A 17792-nucleotide genomic window follows, 5' to 3' on the forward strand; every position below is an offset into this window, starting at 1 on the left:
CTCTCCTCCTTCTCTGAAATCAATAAAAATATATTTTTAAAAAGAAAGAAAGAGAGGAAAAACCAGAGTAGCAAGTGCAGGGAGAGGAGGAGGCAGTCCCAGCCGTTGGCCACCTGGCAAGGTGGGCACGAGAGGCATCTGGGCACCTCCTGGGTGTCCCTCTAAGTTTCAGCCTCACAGTCTTGATTTCCAGAAGTTCAGGAGGTAAGAGGCTCCCAGGACCAGCCTGAGGAGAAGGAAGAAGAGAGGAGAAAGAAAAGAGGAAGAGAGAGAAGGAGGAGGATCAGGAGAAGGAGGGAGAAGAAGAGGAGGGAGGGCCAGAAGGAAGGGAAGGAGGAGGCTCAGGGAGACCCTATTGAACAGTGGGCCTGGGAGAAGCCATATTATTATTACTGCCCTTGTTATTTACTTTGAGAACTGGAACCCAACACGGTCCATTTTCTTTTTCTGGGGAAAAGAAAAATGTCAAGCAAGAAAACATTGCCATTTCCCTTCCCTTCCTATTCAGGCTGGGGCAGAGATTTCAAGGTCTCTCTTCGAAGAATGCTACTTCTTAAGAGAAAAATAGTAATAGAAGATGGGGGGAGTGTGGAAAAGGTGTTCTTTTTCAAGGGAGCCCCTTCAAAAGTGGCGCCGAGGCATCCTGGCCTCCGGAACCTGGAGTGAGCCTGCAGAGGGTGCTTTGTTCCAGGATATTCCGCTTCTTTCCCCACCCCACCCCCACCCCACCCCACCCCCTCCTCTCTCATTATCAAACATTTGAAGACTGAATAATTCCATTTGTAGATGTCTTTGGCCGAGCCTCTGAAAATGCAAAAGGCCCCACTGAAATCCAAACGCCTGGTTTTCAAGGTGGATTTATCACCCTTTAAAGGAAGATTTATTGGGCAATCGCTTTCAAAAGGGGCTCATTGCACAGATCTGGAATGAAGAGTGTCCTCCCCCTTGGGCTGGGACAAGGGCCCACTGGACACGTGGGGGCAGGGAAAAGGGACCCCAGGAGCAGTCCTAAGTTGTGTCACACTTGCCATCACTCACAGGCTGGGGCGGGAGCAGCGAGAGAAAGGCCAGCTTCCCCAGCTGATGTCACCCTGGGGCCTTGCTCCTGATCCTTGGGTCTATGTTCTTCTTCCCATTTTAATCGGGTTTGGAGGGTTCGATTTGGGAACTTGGGAGAAAGACTTTCTGTCAGCACTGTTGTTGCCCTTCTAAATGAAGTTGGGGGTGCGGGGTGGGGGGCAAGATCTCAGGACAAAGAGAGGTGGAGGTGGGGACAGTTAGCATGGGGTGATTTGGGAGTGGGGGGTGGGGAGACTCGAGTCAGACTGGGCTGGGCCTGAAGATGTTCCTTTAGCGCAGTGGTTCCCAACATGGGGCACACGCCCCACAGGGGGGCAATTTGATTTTTCAGGGGGGCAATTTGAGAATGAGTTATTAACAGTAAATTTTTTGCATTTCTTATGGTCCTAGGGACCTCATATACAGTATATACATATATATTGTATTTATGCATTTCAGTTCTCTATTATGTGTTTTGAAACTTTATTTGCTTTTTTTTCATATCACTCCATTTTTTTAAAACAATTTCTTAGTGATTCCTTCCTCAGTACTTCAACTGTCCTTTCGTTCTTTTATTTTTCTCTTTCATGGATGCCATGTTCTTTGGAAGCTTGTTTAGACCAAGTTAATGGCCTTTTAGACTTCCACCACGTGAATAGGAGTTCACTTTTTGAATAATAAGAACTATATGTCACGGGGGGGGGGGGGAGCATCAGGATTTTAGAGACGCTTAGGTGGGGCATGGCCAAAAAAAGGTTGGGAACCAGTGCTTTAGAGACAGGCAGAGGTAGAGGCAAAGCAGAGAGGGGCCCCTCCAGAAGGCCTTTGCCCCACCCCAAGGGGACCAAGGGCTCTGCCAGGGATTCAGGTCTGAGTTACAGCCCAGAGCAACGGGGGCTGGGCATACCTCAGGAAACCATGGAGATGGGGAGGCGGTGGACGAGATGAACAGACCAAGAGGGGGAAACGGCTGGGAGAAGTCAGAAAGACAAGGAGGAAAGAGAAAGAGACAAAAAGAGATGGAAGAGCTCGTGACAGAGTGTGGGGGGACAGGGAAAGAAAAGGGCGTTATTCGTGCCTGTGAGAGTGTGAGAAAGAGAGAGAATGAGGAGAGGGAGGAGGAAGGAGCAGGGAGAGAGAGACAGAGGGAGCAGGATGAGAGGCTGAAGCGAAAACTTTCCAGGCCAGACCCAGCCCAGCACCCGCAATGCAGAGGGCGTCCCTCAGTGCTAACAGCAGTGATTGGGGGTCTTAGGAGTTGATTAATGTCTCTATGGGGGTGCACTGGGGCAAGCAGGTGAGCAAGGGGAACTGAGAGGAGGGGGAAATTCCACCCCCCACCTCCAGCTGAAGCCGCCCCAGCTCCCAGGTGAACCCCCTTTCCCCTGCTGGATGTGAAATCGCCATTTCACCCCGCCACACTTCTTAATTGTTGCAAAAATCATTTGTGAAATTGGTCTCCAGCAGGCGAGACCAGCCACGCTCATTCCGACAGACACTCCCCTCCTCCCCCGCACCTGCCCCTCGGGAGCCCACGGAATCCCCAAGCTGTGACCAGGCAGGGTTGGCGCCACCAGCTCTGGGTCTGGGGGAGCAGGCTAAGGGGGGTAGGGGAGGGCTCCTTGCTACTGGACCCGCCACTCTGAGTGGGCTGCCACGGAGGGCAGGAGCCGTGCCGAGGGTTAGGTGGCCCTGCTTGCCTGGGGTTCCAGTGCCCAGCTGGAGGGCCCTGAACCCCGGGGTCCTGCTGTAGGCTCGCCCCACCCAGTTGGGAGAGGGGCCCAGTGCCAAGGCTGAAAGGAGGGACAGTCTTCTGGCCTCTGCTCCAGGTTCGCTCCGGGGGTCTTTTCTCCAAAACACCACTTATACCTTCTGGACAGCGCTGGGAGCTATACTAAGGCAACATGGAAGAGATGCCAAAACATAAACACGGACACAGATGCTCACTTATAAACACAGGCCCTCCCACTGGACCACAGCCTCCAGCAGACCTGCACACAAACCCACCTACACACAGATACCCTGGCCGGGTAGATACAGAGAAGAGGCGCCTTGAATCCTTCTGAGCCCAGAGGGAGATCAGTGATGAATGAATGAATGAATGAATGAACAATATATGTAACATATGTATGTGTATATCTGCATGTATATGCATGCACATGCCATGTAGAGCCACCTCTGGAGGTCAAGACAGGCCTGAGCCTCCATCCAGCAAGATGAGATGTGACGTCTACCTCATCTTTCCCAGACACACGTGTGAGCGGACACACACACACACACACACACACACACACACACACGGCCTAAAATTTCATCTCAGTCTCTCCTGGGGCAGGAGTGGCCCTCAAATTGGTGGAGTGGCACCGCCAACGAAGAAAGGAACCCGAAAACCCCTATGACTCAGGCAGCGGGCACCCCGGTCTGGTGTCCCCTTTTCAATCCTGGGGCCCCGGAGGGGGTGGGCTTAATACCTTTCAGTAGGCTCCCATTCCCAGAGGGCCTCCCCCTCCCCCAAGAGCCTGAGGAGCCCCCTGTGCCTGGAGAGAGGGCAGAGGAGGGGGTGTGTCACATGCTGAGAGGGCAAAGGTCACAGGTGAGGAAGAGGGGAGGAGAGGGGCACAGTGGGTGCAGCCCGAGGAAAGCCCCCCAGGCCAAGACGAGGCTGACCCCATCTCTGGAGAGGCATGCCGGGGGCGGGCTGCTGGGTGATGGGCGAGCTGGGGGCTGGGTTGATTTTATTGTATTTTGCCGCCAGCGCTGTGCTGGAGACACTTTCCCGGGGGAGACAAAAGGCCTGCAGCCGCGGCGTCCTGCCCCGCTGGGAGGGCGTTTCGCCCCCGGGACTCAGCGTCCATCCGAGGCCGGGCGTCTAGTCACGCAGGCCCAGGAGCGCGCAGAATTTCGGGGCCTCTCTGACCACCCCACCCCCACTCCAGACAGGGCAATTGGGGCGTGTCCCCTCCAAAAACTGAGCGGAGGAGCTCAGCATCAACGAGCTCAGGGTGGTACCAAGTACAGACCGCTCCCTCCCTCCCACCCCTTTGGACCTCCAGATCCTGGGCACCCCCTTTGTGGTTCAGCCTCAGGGAACCCGACTACCTGCTGGAAACGAGTTCTGGGTGTGGCGTGGGAGGCGGAAGAGGATGAGGGGTTTTAACCCCCGGGTTAGGGGGGGCGCGTCCCTAACACCCCACAGACCCAGTTTTTTAAGCACCAGACCCTGCCCAGTCACTCTCAGAGCTGACACGATTTCAGAGAACGTCATAAATCGCTCCCTTGCAGTCACCCTCGGCCCCACGCGCGGAAAATTCCGTGCGCGAGTGAAAGGACGGAGAAGATGTGAACACAGCGGACGCTGACCCTGGAGGCCAGAGAGAAAGCGAGAATCCAGAGGAGCCACCGCCGGAGGCAGACATTCCCCTGCAGCCGGCCAGCCGCCGGAGCGAGGGGCCGTGGGCGCCCAGGGGGCCGGGCACTCCGCGGGTCCAGCCATTCGTCAAAAGGAGACACTCGGACAAAGTTAACCCCCTCTCCTTCCCCCCAACCCCTGGCCTTTGCTCCCTGGGTTTTAAAGGGCAGTTCAAATTCTCCCCCCAAAACCGGGTCGAGTCGGGGATTAGAAAAGAGAAAAAAAAAAATTGGTTGGCAACTTCTTTTCGTTATTGGTCTCGACTCCCTTCCGCCCTGGCCCCCTTCCCTCCTCATAAATAAAAGAAGAGTCGGAACCTATCAGATCTCGTGCGCGGCCTCCTCCTCCTCGTACTCCAGTGGAGCACTTTGCACAACTTACCCAGAGCATCGCTCGCCCCCTCGCTTTCCCTCGGCATCCCCTGTCGCCTCCCCTCTGGCCCCGAAACCCCAGAGGCACCTTCTTCCCTCCCCGCGTGTCCTGGGGGCGGGGGTGTTAGAGCTGGCGCGTCAGGGAGTAGCGAGTGTGGTCTGGAGAAAGGCGTGGAGACCAGTGCGGAGAGGAGGGGGGGAGGGAGGGAGGACGAGAGAATAAATATATAAATAAATACGAAAAAGAATCCACTCCGCAGCCTCTCGGCTCAGAAACTTTGGCCCGGAGCGCGAGAGCGCGGCGCTCGCCAGTCCCAGGCTGGGGCCCCGGACTGCGGCCGCGTCTCTCGGGTCTGCCCGGAGCATCCGCCCGCACAACTTCTGGCGAAGCGGAGCGGGCAGAGGCGGACTTGGGCTTGGTGTGTTTGTTTGTTTGAACTTCCTTGTCGCCACCTTCCCTCCCCGCGCAACCTCCGCCCCCACCTCACCCCCCTCCCCTGCTTCTGGACTCGTAGACTACAGCCGGGGGTAAGGGGCGGGGGGGTAGGCAGAGTGTGGGTAGGGGAGCGGGAAGAGGTTAAGAAAAAAAAAAAAAAAGAAGGAAAGAAAGAGATCGCAGCAGGGGTGAAGAGAAAGGACGGGAAGCGCTTTTTGCCGACTCCGGAGTCGTCCCCGGCGCGCGCGACAATGGCGGGCCTCCCCGGCGCAGTACCGAGGATGATGCGGCCGGCGCCCGGGCAGAACTACCCCCGCACCGGGTTTCCTCTGGAAGGTAAGAGCGCGGGCTTGCCTGGCCTCACTCCTCCGCCGGGAACTCGAGGTCCCCGGAGAGGTGGCCATCTCCAGGGGGTGGTGGCGGCGCCGCGACAGCACGGGGGTCCCCTTCTCTTCTGGGTCCAAGTCCGGGCGCCAGACCCAGGAAGTTCCTGGGATCAACCCTCGTCGGTTTTTGCGTTGGTTTCACTACCCCTCGGCCTCAGCTTCGAGGGTCGTAGGCTCTGGCCTTTACCCGCAGGGCTGAAGCGGTAGATTTGGGCTCCTAGTAAATGTCAGGTCCTGGTGAATTTCAGTTCTTCCCACTGTTTTCAGATACTTTCCCTCCTCCGATGTGCCTGGGCTCTCTGCGTTCCCCAGCTACAGGCTTTCTACTCTTGTTTTGAATTGTTCTTTTCATCTCCGGATTGTCTTCCAATCCCTTTTATTCCGAAATACCAACATGCGTGATATTTGAATGTCTAAAAACGGGGAAGGCTATCCGCTTCTGCCAAAGCAACCCTCCTGCTTTGGGGTCTGAAACAAACTAATTAGAAATGATACATAGTAACGAATTCCCACCCCCGCCAAACTTTTCACTCGGGCTTCCGAACTCTGGAAATCTCCCAGGAGAGAACCTCAAGAAGGCACCGAGATGTGCACACCAGGGGAAGCGTTCATTTTGTAATGTGTCCTCCCCAGACATCCAGCTCCAGGATGAGCAGAGAGGACGGGAGGGGAGCCGGTTTCCCGGCCGGGGAGAGCGCTTGGGGACGCGCCGCCCAGACCCTTTCCTGCGTCTTTGTTTTGTTTTCTTTTTTAAACGAATGGAAGGTCTTCAACCTGTCAACTGGGAGGTCATTCAGCTCCTGGGGGTAGGTAGCCCAGGGTGTCACAAATAGGTGCGGCTTTTATTTTTTAATTACTCTTCTTGTAATTCTATGAGGCCCCTGGTGCGTGATGCTGGGGAGAGGAGGCAGGGTGGGGATGGGCGGGCGGGCAGCCTGCGATCTGGGGAGGAGGGGGGTCCCTCCGGCAGCGAGACGGCGCGGGTCTCAGAATTAGACGCAGGCGAGGAGAGTGGCTCCGTGATCAAGTGCGCGCGAGCGGCCACGCAAGCGGGAGGGCGCACGGCCCGGGGATTTGCCGCGCACTCTCCTGTAGCGAATGCTAGGAAAACCGGCGGCCGAGGACGCGCGGCGGATTAGAACAATATTTGCCCAACATGACGGAGAATACTGAGGAGAGCCGAGTGCCGGTCGCTAAAGAGGCTCTTGAATATAAAGTTGGGCGCTCGAGAGCTCTCCAGCGCTAATGGCATATCCCGCCACGGAGACCGAGTGACTCTGACTTGGCGACGCACGATTTCTGATTAAATCCAAGGGTGGCTTCAGACACCTACTTTTACAAAGAGAGGTGGGGGGACCGCCAGAGCGAGGGAGGAGGCGGTAGGAACCGCTCGGCAGCCGGAGCCTCTTCTCGCCTCCTCCCTTCCAATTATACGTCGGCTCCCTCCGCCACGGCGGCTGTGAAATCGTTCTAATCTGCCGGATCTCCGCAGCCGCCAAGTCCCCAAATTGGGGGGATCGAGGCCGGATTAGTGTACCGGGTGTCCCCCAACCTTCTGAGCAAACTGTGTAGACTTTGCATTAAGGCTTACAGGCGAGGCATTTCCCTCCCCAGCACACACCCGGAGGGCCTGTCTTCCTGGTTTCCAAAGTGACCCCCACCGCCAGGGACCCTGGCCATCTGTGTACCATCTCCCAGAGCCCGCAGGCACGGTCCACGGACTTCTGGGGCCAAGCAGGTACTGCCTTTAGGGGACTGCCGACAATGGAGCATGTATGTCCCCAATCGTCCCAAAACGAAATTAGAACTTTGCGAGAGGTTAGAAGCAGCAAGCTCCCCGAGGGACAGCCCGGTGCCCCCAGAGGCAGGGGAAACAGCATTGCGTCACCTGTCCTGGGCTATTCCATCAGGGGTGGTGGCTGTCAACACTAGTCATCAACCAGCCCCTTCTGGCCCCCAACAAAATGAACCCTCTTGACCTCTTGGAGCGTGGAGCTGGCCGGATGGGCCACATCTCGCCCGGTACTGGCAGTGCCCGGCGATCCTGCTGCCCAAGCTGCACCCCGGGGGTCGGAGAGCCACTGGTCCCAGAGCCTCCAGGCTCTCCCTCTCTCTCTCCCTGCCCTTCTCAGAGGCTCCAGACCCTTCAGGTGTGTCCTCCTTCCGCTTAGGGTGGCAGGACTGGGGACTTACAGCACAGGGAGACTCGCAGCCAGCTATGACCCCTCCATCCCTGCAGGACCCTCCCTCCACTTCAGGACTTTTTTTTTTCTGATTGCTGAACTGCCACAGCTCCAAACGTGGGGAGCTCAGCGCTGTCAGAGGTCTCGGGGCTCAAGAAAAACTGGAGCCAAGGGGTGCACTCTGTGCCTCCTCCCCATCTTCACTCTGTGCCTCTCTCTCGCCTCCCCTCCCTCTCCAGTGTCCACTCCGCTGGGCCAAGGCCGGGTCAATCAGCTCGGTGGGGTCTTCATCAATGGGCGACCCCTGCCTAACCACATCCGCCACAAGATAGTGGAGATGGCCCACCACGGCATTCGGCCCTGTGTCATCTCCCGCCAGCTGCGCGTCTCCCACGGCTGCGTCTCCAAGATCCTCTGCCGCTACCAGGAGACCGGGTCCATCCGGCCTGGGGCCATCGGAGGCAGCAAGCCCAGAGTGAGTGTCTGCCATAGAGCGGCCGGAGGCCTTCCCATGGTGGGGGGATCCTGGCGCTTGTCACCACCCTGTGCCATCCGGTGACTATAGGCTTCCTATGGAAAATACAGTGGGAGGCTGTCCCCACCTTCAGCTATCCCTCCCCATTGTTTGAATTTGCAGGGATGGGAAAACTGGGGTCTAGGTGGCCTGGGACTTTGAAGCCACTGAGTCATTCCTGGGCTGTTCCTACATCTGTCCCGACCCCTGTCACCATCCCAGACCAGGGACAGTTTCCCCCTCAGTGTTGTCTGAAATAGTGAGGAGGGGGATCCTGTGGGTCCTGAGGAGGTTTCTAGTTCATTATCTCTACCCTCTCCCCCCCCACCCCCACCGCCTTCCTTGGAGTCAGACAGGTTCCTTGAATGGATACGAAGCCCATTTCAGACGGAGGGCATGGCTACCAGAGCCACCAGCCTGGCCTGGGGCCCTTGGGAAGTTGATATTAAAAGTCTCTCCCTCCCCCCACCCCGTCTTCCCACTCTTGCTCTCCCACCTCCACCTCTGAAGCAGGTGGCGACCCCGGATGTGGAGAAAAAGATTGAGGAGTACAAGCGGGAAAACCCGGGCATGTTCAGCTGGGAGATCAGGGACCGACTGCTGAAGGACGGGCACTGTGACCGCAGCACGGTGCCCTCAGGTGAGAAGGCAGCTGAGCCAGCAGAGCGTGCCCAGGGCTGCAGGGCGCTGGGGATCTGGGCGGGTTGTGGAGGGGAGGGCTGATGGATGGTGGGGAACTTGGAGAAAAGTCGGGAGGGAACAGGAGCTGAGAGACAGTGAGGATGCCGGAGGGAAGCACAACCTTAAGGGAGATGGAAGGAGAAAGAAGGAAGGGAGGGAGGGAGGGAGGGAGGAAAGAAGAGGCAGAAAGTTTACTTATAACGTTGGGTGAGAAATGCTCCCTGGCACTTCCCTAGAGAAGTGGCCTGGAGATAGGGCTGTCCCAGGAGGTTTGATCTCCGTGGGCTCCCTGGAACCCCTTCTTCCCGTCACCATGTCTGTTCTGCTGCTGCCACCAGCCGGTCCCCCATGCGGAGGCCCTGCGCCAGGCTACCTGAGGGGAGTGTGTGCATGGGCCTCCTGCAGGCAGGGCTGGGTCACACCTGCGCGTGGCTGCAGCAGCCAGGGCTGCGGGGCCTGCCTCCAGGGAGGTCCTGGGGAAGGGGGTGTGGATGTGAGTGCACCCCGGGTAGGTAATGTGAAAGGCACAGGTGTGGGCGAGGATGTGTCTAGGACAGGAATGCACAGGTGGCTGTGTCTGCCAGTCTTGCCACTGAGTGCGTGACCCTGTGTGCGCCAGGCTTGCCCACGGGCGGAGGTGTAAATGTGACCTGTGGGGGTGAATCCCCGGGCAGTGTATTAGGGGGAAGGGGCTTCAGGACTTTATCCCAAGGGCCCAGGCGGCCTGAGCGCCCGCGCCCCAACAACTTATACTCGCTCTGTTGCCTTTGAATTTCTGAGGTTTAGTGAGTTCGATTAGCCGTGTGCTCAGAATCAAGTTCGGGAAGAAAGAGGAGGACGACGAAGGGGACAAGAAAGAAGACGATGGGGAGAAGAAAGCCAAACACAGCATCGACGGCATCCTGGGCGACAAAGGTAGGGACCCTCCCGCCGGCCACACCGAGCCCCCGCTTCCCCACGCGCTGGCGTGCGGGCCGGGATGACTCTATTGCGCTTCGCTTCTGCGCCCCAGACTGGCGGACAGAACTTCGGGGTGAATTCGCGGCTCCGGAGCAGCCAGGAGCCTCTCAGGGTTTGGGAGGGCGCCCTCTCCGCGTGCCCGGGCCCGGCGGGGAGCAGGTGGCCTCTCGGTTGCCGGGGGCTCGGCTGCAGGTTACTGCGCGCCTAGTGGGCTCGGACTCCGGCGCGAGTCCTCCAGGCCTGGCGTTTTGGCTGCCGGTCCCTGGGTCGATCTATTATTTATAGGAAACTTGGGCCAGGGGGCGGGGGGCGAGGAAGGAGGAGCCGGCCTGCGGCTCCCTAAATGAATTTGTTAACCAGACCCGCACACGCTCTCTAAACGGTCCCTTGAAACCCCGCCTGACAGCTGACTGACCGCCGCAATCAATAAAAATTAGCGCGGGCCGCGTGGACAGCTGCCTCTCGTTGCCGCGTTGCCAGGCCCCGAATCGCCGCGGCGCGGAGTGGGGCGGCAGAGGGCTGACCTGCTAAGGTGCTCTCCTCCGGCGGGGCCAGGAGCTGAGGCTCAGTTCCCAGAGCCTGGGGAGCAGGATCCCGGTAAAGGAGAGAGATGGGGGCTGCAGCCCCTCTCCCCCGTGAGCGCGGACTGGAGTCTAACCAGCGCTCTGACTTTCCTGGAGGGGAGCTAGAGGAGGCGTTCATCCTCCCAGCGCCTGCTTGCCTGGGAGAGGGGATGGCTCTGTCGTTTATTGAGGCAGGAAATTTCAGAAGAAGGACAAGTCCTTCCTCAGTCCCTCGTCCCCTCGAAGTTGTCTTTGAGGCGTGGTAAGTGTTCCTGCTTTAAGTGAGGGCGTGGGGAGAAATAGAAGCGGAAGATCCGGAGTCACCGGCTAACAGGAAAAGAAGCAGGTCCCCAAGTCCACGCGCGGGGAGGCGGCGGGAAAGACCGTGGCCGTGGGAAGCTGTGAAACAGCGGCTTTGGGAAAAGGGCAGGAACTTGTAAAGAGCACATTGTGTTGGAGTTTCCTTGCAGAAGTTTGTGGAGGCTCCCCTCTCCTGCCTCCGGTGAACTCCTGGCGCAGGTCTCTCCAGTTCTCAGTTGCCTTTCCCAACCTTGAAGGTGAACTTCACAGACAAAGCCCAGCGAGGCCCAGCCCCCACCGGCCTGGTTGGAGGGGGAGGAAGAGGGGCAGAGGCAGCCCCCTGTGAGAGCAGCTGGAGCTGGGACTGAGCAGGCTATTGACATTCAGGGCCCCAAGTGGAACCCTGTCCGGCAGGGACAAAAGGGCGAGGGAAGAAAGGGAGTGAGCTGTGCCTGACACCCCGCTGTGCGGGGCCTGCCGAGGGGCCTGGGTCTTCAGCGGGAGGGGCCCTGCTTGCCAAGCAGCCCCTGGCTCTCCTGAGATTGCCCAGAGCCCTGCACCCCTGGTGCTGGTGGGGGGACCCAGTCCTTATTTCAGTCTGTATTGGAAAGGTACTTAGCTGGATGGACTTCTTTTTTGTGGGGTGGGCGACATAAAACTTGAATAATCTTTCCCACCAAATCCTGCACAGCAGACAGCGCTTGTGGGAGGCACGCTGGGTGAAGTGCGGGGAGATGTGGTTTTATTTGGAGAAACTTTAGGGGTGTGTCTGTCGTCTGTCTGTCTATGTGGTGAGGATATGCCCACCTCAATCTGTGAGGAAGCACAATAGACTCATTTCTTTTGAGAGAAAGAAAAAAAAAAAGGAAATGAAGAGGATGGAAAGATGGTGTGGTGTGGGGGAATCCCTTTGACTCCAAGGCGTTTGAAGTGGCTTCCGGTGCAGGTCTGGGCTTTTCTAAAACCAGCTAACAGGCGGGCGAGTTCGCTGGATAGAGGTTTTCCCCGCAGCAGGCCAGGAAGCCCCAGGCCTCCAGGGGTGAAGGAGGAGCCTGGCAGTTCCCATGGGAAGGGTGATCGCACAGGCACTGGGTCTGTGGAGTGGCAAAACGAAAGGAAAGCCGCGGGCCTGGTCTCGGAGAAGCCCTGCAGTTTTTGAGTGACAGTGGGCATGTTGGGCATGGCGACTGGAGCTAGGTGGCCACGTAGGTGCTTGTGTCTGTCAGTGTGACTGTTTGCCCATGGGCCCTTGGGTCGGAGTGTGAGGGCTATATTCTGAGCCAGTGGGATTCCGTGTGGGGGTGCAGTGTCATTGTAGATGGGTGCAGTGTAAATGGGCTGTGCGCTGCTGGTAGGGTTGTCTGATCATCTGCACAAATCATACCCGCTCCTGATGTGGTACCTGGGCCAGTCCGTGGGCACCTGGGTGAACTGCCCACCTGGAACCATTCACCTCTCTCCCAGGCCCCAGACATCAGTTTCATGGCCAAGTTAGGAGCTAAAAGACCTCCCAACCTCCACCCCTATCAACCAGGTGGGGAGAGGCCGAGAGGCCCCATGGGCAGAGCGAGGGGAGGGAGGGGTGCACATCCACAAACTTTGTTTTGGCTCCTTGCTTTTGACAAATGCTTTCTCTGGGGTTGCCCCATTCATGGCGGGGAGCCCTGGGAGAAGGGGTTTAAGAGCTCTCCTCTTTAAACGCTAAAGAGAGATCCCTCCCTGAGTCCGCTTTTTCCTACCGTCCGCTTGGCATTTAATAACGTTAAGACTTATTAGAGCTGGTAATGAAAACTGGGGCTGCTGAATAGGAAACGGTGTTGGAGAGGGGTGTAATAGCTCCCAGGCATGGTAAGAAACTATTTATCCGCAATCAGTCCTCACTCTCGGAGTTTGAAGCACAAACGTTAAGTTGAAGGGTTTTAAAGCAGATTAAATTGAGCTTTTATTTCTGTGCACTTTCATCTCTGAACAGCTCACTCCTGCTCCCCTTGGGCTGATATTCATGAGGCTGTTCATATTTTTTTCCCTCTTATCCTTGTTAAGACTGAGTTATTAGGATTGTTGGTTGTGAGAATTTGCAGCCCGCTACGCGTAGGGGCTCCGGCCAGGCTCTGCTCACCTGGAGAGGGGAGTGGACAGTTCGCTGCCCTCATCTGCTCAGACTCTCCTTCATACCCCTTCCCTGAGGATCAGGGGACGGAAAGGCCAGGGACCCAACCAGGAAGGGTTTGAGGAGGGACGAGAAAGAACAAGATTTTCCTAACCTGAGACTCTTGTAGGAAATTTGAGAGGCGTTTGCACAGAGTCAAATCATTCTTCTGTGGGGACTGACGGAGTGAATGGGAAGAAATAAGCAACAACAACAACAATAATAATAATAATAATAGCAATAAACAACAAGAACACCAAAGCCTCCAGCAAGCATCTGGCAATGTACAAACTTAGGCTGAAACTGACCAGATCAGACCTGGGGCTCTACATTGTTCTCTAAAGCGGAAAGCCCAGCAGGGTCACAATTAATAGGAAACCAGGGAAAAAGTAACAAGATTAAAAAAGAGGAGTGTGCCTTTCCCTGAGGGGGGGGGGGGTACTTGCCCAGGCCCAAGCCCATCCGAGAATGTGCCGGCTTCTCCCCCATGAATGGCCACCTGAGTGGGGGCCGAGGTGTGTGTCTGAGAGCGAGAGACAGGTTTGTGATTCCTTGCATTTGTCTTTAGTTCGTGTTTAAAGCAGCAAACTTCCAGGTGTGGCGTGGGAAGTGACGGAGGAGACTCGGGAAGGAGGGAGAGCCCCGAGTGTCGGTTGGAGACACTTGTAAGAGGAGGTGGGAAACAATTTAATTTGGCAGCGGCGGTAGCTGCTAATGCGGTTTTCGGTCGTTTGCTACACAGGAGGAAGCTGTTTTGATTGTGTGTACAAGGACCTGCCAAATTTAATTAGGCTCCGGGGGAGCGAATGAATGAGGGGGAGGGGGGCGCTGCTCCCCTCAGCCCACGCCGCTCTCCTCGGCTTCACACCTGGAAGGGGCATTGTTTACCGGGTAGGAGAGGACGGGGCAGGGGAGGGGAGGAGAGGGGACCCAGAGGGAGAGGGGCCTTGGAGAGGGAGCCGGGGAGGAGAGAAGATAGTCCATTTATCAAGAAACAAGCTGCATTGATTTAAACCAACAAGTTCCCTCCTCGGTAAATGTGTGTTTAGAGAAAGGTAATTGACACTCCACCAAATCAAAGGATTACCCCGGGTTGGCAATCTAATCAAACAGAGTCCAGGCGGGATTTGAAGCTGTTCAAAGTGGGATCAGCTTCGCATAATGGGGGCGCGGAGGAAGGCGGAGGGCGCCGGGCGATTCCCCGGCTTTAGGCAGCGCTGGGTGGTGGATATTCAGTGGAACCCGAGGGGGAGGCCCGGGTGATGGGGGTGGAAGGGGTGAGCTGATGGGGGGGGGGGGAGGCTGTGCTGGCGAGGAAGATCCCGGGGGAGGCGGCTCCTGGCGAGTCTAGGCGGGACAGACAAGACGCCACCTTTCTTCCCTCCATCCCCCCCAACCAAAGGAGAGAGAGGGGAGGAGGGAGCGGAGACCAAGAACAACAATGAGATAACTATTACAAAGGCAAACACTGGCGCTCACTCGCTGGCAGACCCAGAACCCGCGGCAAATAAACAAAGTCCGCTGTTTGCCAGATAAACTCGTGCCTAAATCGAGTGTGACGGGGCCAGGAGAGAAGAGACGGGAAGAGATAAGGTTGGAGGGGGAATGAACGAATATAATCTAATAGACATTTAGAAAACAAACTTTAAACAAGGGCGAACAGGCGAGCGCAGCGTAATTATCCGCCCCAGAGACCCGGAGAAGGCCTTGGAGGTTGGAGCGCTGGGGGTGGAGTGGGGGGCCTCAGCGGAGCCTTGTAGAGCTGTATGTTGGGGGGTGCCGCCGGGATTCCACTGCGAACCAGAAGAGGCCCCCCGGGGGCGCCCCTGGGGAGGGCTCGGCTGCCAGACGGAGGTCCTAGCGCAGCCCCGTTCTCCTCGTCGCATTTCTCAACAGGGTGGGGTCCCCTGCTGCTGGGCCTTGCGAGGTTTACGCTCACCTCCGGCGGCGCGCAGCACCACACACACCGGCTGTTTCCAGGCGCATGTGGACCTAAAAGACGCCCGCGCGCGGCACAGCCGTTAAAGGAATTAGATATTTACCAGTTTGAAATAAGCCTGGCTAAGACGAAGAAGAGAGAGACATTGAAAAGAGGAGGCTGGGGGAAGACTTCAAACGAATCCATCGCTGGGAACGGTGGAGGGAGATTTGCCAGGCGGTCCTGGGAAGTTATTTAGATATTAATAACACATTTTCCCGAGGCGCGACCGCGGCAGCCATCCGCGCTGCTCTGCGAGCTATTTGGCCGGGTGAAATATGGGCGTCTCAAATGTTGGGAAGAGATAACGCAATCAGGCTAACCCGGTCCTAAACCGGCATCGCGCGGTAAACCCGGATTAACCCCCCTCACGCCCCCCCCCCCTTTTCACAGCTTTCCAAATTTTTCAGTAGCATTTACATGGAAGGATTTAAAAGCACATATAACAGTCGCCTTAAAGCAGTAAGGTGATTATATGGGCTTTTTAAAAAAGAGTTTTTGAAAATGATAGTTGTTACACGTTACATGATCTATTAGGGATATGATAGAAAAACATAGTTTTACAGAGGGCGCGAGGGCTGAGCAAATGAGAGTTCCTATGTGCCATCATCAGCAAAGCTGATGAGACTTCACCCCCCATGGGAACCCCAGGATACAAACACGAAATGTACAAGGGCCCCTGGTTCCGGCCCTGGAAGTGTCTGCTCTAAAGCCGGACAGAATCACCCCCAGAAGAGAGGGTGCCTGGTGCGGGGAAGCCTTCCTGCTATTAAGAGCACAGAATAGAAACCCCCAAGGGGAGGTTCTCCAGGGACTTTGGGGCCCTGAAGGCCAAGACAAAGGGGGGCACATTCCATGAATTCCAGAAAAACAAATAGCTCTTCTCCCTCCCCCACTCCAGACTAATGAGGTGATTAGGAAGCCCCGTTGGGGACGGGTGAGAGGGGACTGGAGGGTTAGGATGCCCCCCTCGGGTTTTGCTGTGTCCTAAGCCTTCCCTTCCCCCAACTGGACTGAAAGGAGGAAAAGGTGGAAGTGGGGTCAGTGCTTTCTGACCTGCTCCGAGCGCCCGGCCCTGGCTGGGTCGAGCAGGGGGAGGGAGGGAACTCGCCTTCCCAAATCGAATCAAGGCAGAACGGTGACCTAAGGGGGAAACTTCGCCACTAGTAGACAGCTCTCTCCCAAACTTCAAACAGAGTGGCGGGGAAGGGGCGGCGACGCAGGGAAGGGTCCGGAGAGGCGCGAGGGGAGGAGGGGCCTGGAGGAGGAAGAGAAGGGGTCGAGGGCAAAGGGGAAGCGGGAGCCAAAGGAAGGGATGTAAGGATGGCAATGTCAAAAGGGGGGCTCGGCTGCACTCAGAACTTCAGCCCTGGGGGAGAGGAAAGCGCCTGGGCCCGGCTGCCTCGGGAAGGAGGAGGGGAGGTTGTGTGCTCCCCAAGTCACGCTCTGGAGAGACCCTGAGGGCGCTCCGGGCGCCTCTGGAGCCCACCTGGCTGTCCACTGGGCAGCGGAGTGAGGGTGCACAGGGCCCCGGGCGATCTAATGGACTTTTCCAAGACTTGGGTGCCTGGGCCCTGGTGGAGACCAAGAGAGGAATGGCAGAGGCCGGGGAGCACAGAGGTGAATGGAAGAGTCAGAGAGAAAGAGGAGGAGGAGGAGGAGGAGAGCGTGAGGAGAGGGAGCTGCAGCGCGCAAGGTCAGAGCGAGAAAGACCGAGCGGAGAGCATTTGCAGGCGCCGAGAAAGGCAGGGGCCGAGAGAGGCTGGGGCAGCCGGAAGAAAGACAAAGACACGGAGTCGCCGAAAGGCTGGCCCCGGGACGGGACGGGCACGTCGGGAGAGGAGCCCGCGGGAGAGCGGGGCGGGAAGGGGAGCGCGCAGAGCCGGGCGGCGGGAGGCGGGCGAGCGCTGTCCTCCTTTTGATCCTCCGCGGCTTCGCCTTATCAGAAAGCGCTTTCGGTGACACGGGCACAAAGGCAGTTCATCACATTACAGCGCGGCCCGGCGGCTCGCTGCGATCCCGCTGCTTCATTAGAGGCGAGCGAGTCGGCCGGCGGGGCGGGAGGGAGGCCGACTCCCCAAGCGGGGGCCCGCGCTCCGCGCTGGGACCCGAGGCGCGGGGAAGGGGCCGGCCTGCGCGCCCGCCTCTGCGGGGACTCGGAGCGAGGGGGGCGGCACCGTTATTCAGAGCGTTGCTAAATATTGCTAAGGAAACAGGCCAGGCCAGTTTTCACCGAAGGAGCGAGGCTCGCCTCCTTCCGGTGTTTTGTAACCTCTCCTTCTAAGTTGTCAGTTTGGCAAGGATGGCGCCCAGGCCACCCTCCCCACTCCCCAAGCTGCAGACTGGAGGGTGGGTAGGGTAAGGTTACCACACAGGGCCAGCCCGCCGAAGGCTTTCTGCTGCGCTGGGTCCAGTTCACACCCACCGCTTCTGGGAGATTGGGAGCTGGGTTCCCTCTTCAGTTGGCCTTCCCTCCCTCACTCCCTTTGAACCCCACTGGGCAGGACAGGGAGGATCCTGGAGGGGCTTTGAGTGCATGTGGTGAGCCCAGGAAGTAAGAGTTCCAGTGTCCATCCTGCCCCAACTCACTAGCAGCGTACTCGGGTCTTGCTCAAGCTCTCTGGGTCTCCGTTTCTTCCCACGAAAACCCAGAGAATTGGACCCAAACCAAGGTTCTTATCCTTTGGGGTCGGTCTCCTGGTAAAACCTAAGAAACTGGTCATTCACACATGCTCATACAGGCAGAATTTTCCAGGCAGCAGAAAGGGGTCTCTGGGCTTCTAGGGGGCCACACTCCATAAGA

At 57.4% G+C, this 17792-nt stretch overlaps 1 protein-coding gene across 4 annotated transcripts in view; it reads left to right on the top strand.

Annotated features, from left to right (window-relative positions):
* Positions 1-5512: 5512 nt before the first annotated feature.
* PAX7 (paired box 7) overlaps positions 5513-17792 on the top strand; it is a gene marked incomplete at its 3' end in the record, with an annotated part of 98775 nt that continues 86495 nt past the window's right edge. For 2 of the 4 annotated variants that reach the window (XM_080655064.1, XM_080655066.1), the window contains exons 1-4: positions 5513-5611; positions 8084-8319; positions 8869-8998; positions 9820-9954. In XM_080655064.1, the coding sequence (XP_080511190.1) occupies positions 5527-5611; positions 8084-8319; positions 8869-8998; positions 9820-9954 (586 nt within the window). In that variant the 5' untranslated portion in view covers positions 5513-5526. The remainder of the gene's footprint in view (positions 5612-8083; positions 8320-8868; positions 8999-9819; positions 9955-17792) is intronic. The other 2 variants (XM_080655065.1, XM_080655067.1) reach the window with 1 other exon arrangement.

The sequence above is a fragment of the Plecotus auritus genome, assembly GCF_963455305.1.
Source record: "Plecotus auritus genome assembly, chromosome: 2".
Classification (NCBI taxonomy): Eukaryota; Metazoa; Chordata; class Mammalia; order Chiroptera; family Vespertilionidae; genus Plecotus; species Plecotus auritus.